The 2,880-nt window shown below is 50.4% G+C and overlaps 1 protein-coding gene across 1 annotated transcript; it reads right to left on the reverse strand.

Moving 5' to 3' along the window:
* Nucleotides 1-315: 315 nt before the first annotated feature.
* Nucleotides 316-1,275, reverse strand: LOC309684964 (olfactory receptor 8A1-like; the record flags this gene model as incomplete). Its single annotated transcript, XM_082500797.1, has 1 exon — nucleotides 316-1,275. One exon carries the CDS (start codon nucleotides 1,273-1,275, stop codon nucleotides 316-318), a length of 960 nt encoding a protein of 319 aa, XP_082356923.1.
* Nucleotides 1,276-2,880: the final 1,605 nt, after the last annotated feature.

Here is a 2,880-nt window from a genome sequence, read left to right on the forward strand (position 1 = left end):
GGAAGAGGAAACAGCATGTTTAGCGTAAGTTTTCTCCCACTCCTGGGCAGGTGTGGCATTTCACAGCTCCCACCTGCAGGATCACAATCGTGTTTACTTTAAAGAAGGAAGCAAGCCAGGGAAGATTTGACACTCTTCAACACCAGACCTGTATTTCTTTAAGACACAAATTCCCCTCTCCCACTTCTCATTCCACAACCAGTCCACAGATTCTGCACTTCTAAAGATAGACCTGGGACACAAAATATGCACTTACGAATTGTCCATGCTTGGTCAAAGGAGACCCACAACCTGTGTCTTCCTGGTGGATCTCAACTAGTATGAGCTCTCGACGCAGGCCACAGTTTTTCTGAGTGCATTTCCTAGAGCCCCCTTGACCTCCCTGTTCCGCAGGCTGTAGAGGAGAGGATTGACCATGGGCGTGAGGATGGTGTAGAAAAAGGAGAGCACTTGATTGAGCTGCCTCAGTGAGGCTGTCCTGGGTATCATATAGACAACGACGAGGGTGCCATAGAAAACAGTGACCACCATGAGGTGAGAGGAGCAGGTGGAGAAGGCCTTCTGCCTCCCCATGGTGGTCGGGATCCTCAGGATTGCAGCTATGATGCAGATGTAGGATACCAAAGTGACTACAAACGGGACGACTACATCCAGAAAACAGATTATGAAAGTCACCAGTCTAAGCACGGTGGTGTCACTGCAGGCGAGCTCTAGCAACGGGGCAAAATCACAGAAGAAGTGATCAATTGCATTGGGACCACAGAAGTGTAACTTGGAAAATTGTCCAGTGACTATGGTAGACATCAGTAATCCTGCTAGCCAGGACCCAGCCACCAGCTGGAGACAGAGCTTCCAGTTCATGAGGCTTGCATAGAGCAGGGGTTGACATATGGCCAAGTACCGATCATAGGACATGGTGGCCAGCAGGTAGCACTCAGCACCTGCAAAACAGCCAAAGAAAAAGAACTGCGTCATGCAGCCTTGAGCAGAAATGGTTCTGTCCCTGGTTAGGAAGCTGGCCAGCAGCCTGGGCAGGATAGTGGAGGTATAGCAGATTTCTACACTGGATAAATTCCCCAGGAAGAAGTACATGGGAGTGTGAAGATGCCGATGTGCCACCACCAGCACAACAACGAGGATGTTGCCAAACATGGTCACCATGTAGATCATGAGAGAGAGGATGAAGAGAGGCACCTGAAGCTTGGGGACGTTACTCAATCCCAGCAGGAGGAACACCACTGGTGAGGTCTGGTTGTCCCATTCTTCTTTCTCCATGAGGTGCTGTAGGACCTTCTTTTCCCCATGAGGCAGGAAGGGAACCTGGGGAAGGGCATGCGTTTCTGTGTTTTTTGTGAAAATGAACTGGGAAGAAGTCACTGCCAGAGACAACATGGAGGTTTTCCCCCATTTGACTGAATTCCGACTTGGTTTAGGGCACTATTCCTGGCAAAAGGGCAAGAAAAGGTTCTTTGAGAGGGCCAAACTGCTCTTCTTTGAAGAATCTCCTTTGATTAGAGAGGTGAGTTGCCGCATCGAGGTGCCTATTTCTGTGGAATGAAAGAGAATGTTCATTTGATCATATTAGATTGTGATGCGTGAAGTTATTGCCAGGAGTACCCAGCATAGGTTTTAGCCAAATTTCAAGCAACAGAAAGACGGGCCAGAGAGGAAAACTCCATCATGCAAAAAAGCCTTTAGGGGAACGCATCGTGCCATAGACAGCTTCTTTCCACTGAGGAAGAATGGACACCGAAGAGGGCTAGAGGTCTCAACTCCCTGAAACATTGGCTTTCTGATGATGCAATTCTGTCCCTGGACAGTCCATCTCTTTCCACTGACCAAGAGTGGTCAGGACTTACTAGCTTGGTAGCTGAAGGCACTGCAAAGGGTCTGTTAAACAGGAGACTTACAAGCAGATATGAACTTGGGAGAGAAGGGTGGGGAAAATGGGATTCCAGAGAAGAGGTACCTGAGTTTCTAAGCCAAATGAGGAAAAGCGATGTTGCACAAGGAGGAGGCAAAAAGGACAGGGGTGACGATCATTTGCTGGACATCTCTTCCTCCTCACCTTACATTTCTGGGTGCATTTGGGCTGCCTCCCTGCAGCAGCGCAGCACCTGGACCTCAGCATTGCCACCTGAGTGCTCAGGGCTCCCTGTTCAGCACTGCAATGAAGACACAAGAGTGTCCTGGGGGTGAGTGGGGGCTGAGGCGGTGCAGGATCCTTATGAAGCACAGGTTTCCAGTAAATGCCTGATACACACCTGATTGCCTGCCCAGGGAACGCCTGTGGCTGAAAGAGAAAGCCCACACCACCTCTCCGGGCTTCCATAACACTCGGGTCAGACAAAATACTGTCCCTGATGATGCTCTGCCTCAAACTTCACACATTTGACAGAGAGTTGGAGATGGCCAAGGCAGGCACCTGGAGAGCCCAGAGAGTTCCTGGGATGGAGGAGCCCTTTGACTCAGTGATTCAGTGCACCTACACTGGGATGCATTGTTCCACAAGGTGCTTCCATGGGGAGGGTGCCCCAGAGTCAGTGCTCTCAGTAAATCACACCCCATGTGGATGGCTGAGAGACAGCTGTGAGAGAGCTGAGGCATTGAGGTGAAGCCCTAAGACACAAGCAAGATGGAGAAAGAGACAGAGAGAGAATAAGAGTTGAGACATTAAAGGACGTGTGTTGGCACGCTGGCCCCATACCCTCCTCTCCAACCTCTTCATGTCCACGGAGGTGTCCGAGTGCCCATCAGCTGATGCCCCGCAGCTCTGTCTCTGCACTGACAACCACGCTGCCTGTATCTGTTCAGTGGTGTCAAAGACCCAGGGAGGGTATCCAGAGGAAAGAGTGAGCTGGAATAAGAAGACGTGCAGGA

This window comes from Vanellus vanellus, assembly GCF_965231255.1.
Source record: "Vanellus vanellus genome assembly, contig: HAP1_SCAFFOLD_110, whole genome shotgun sequence".
NCBI classification, from domain to species: domain Eukaryota; kingdom Metazoa; phylum Chordata; class Aves; order Charadriiformes; family Charadriidae; genus Vanellus; species Vanellus vanellus.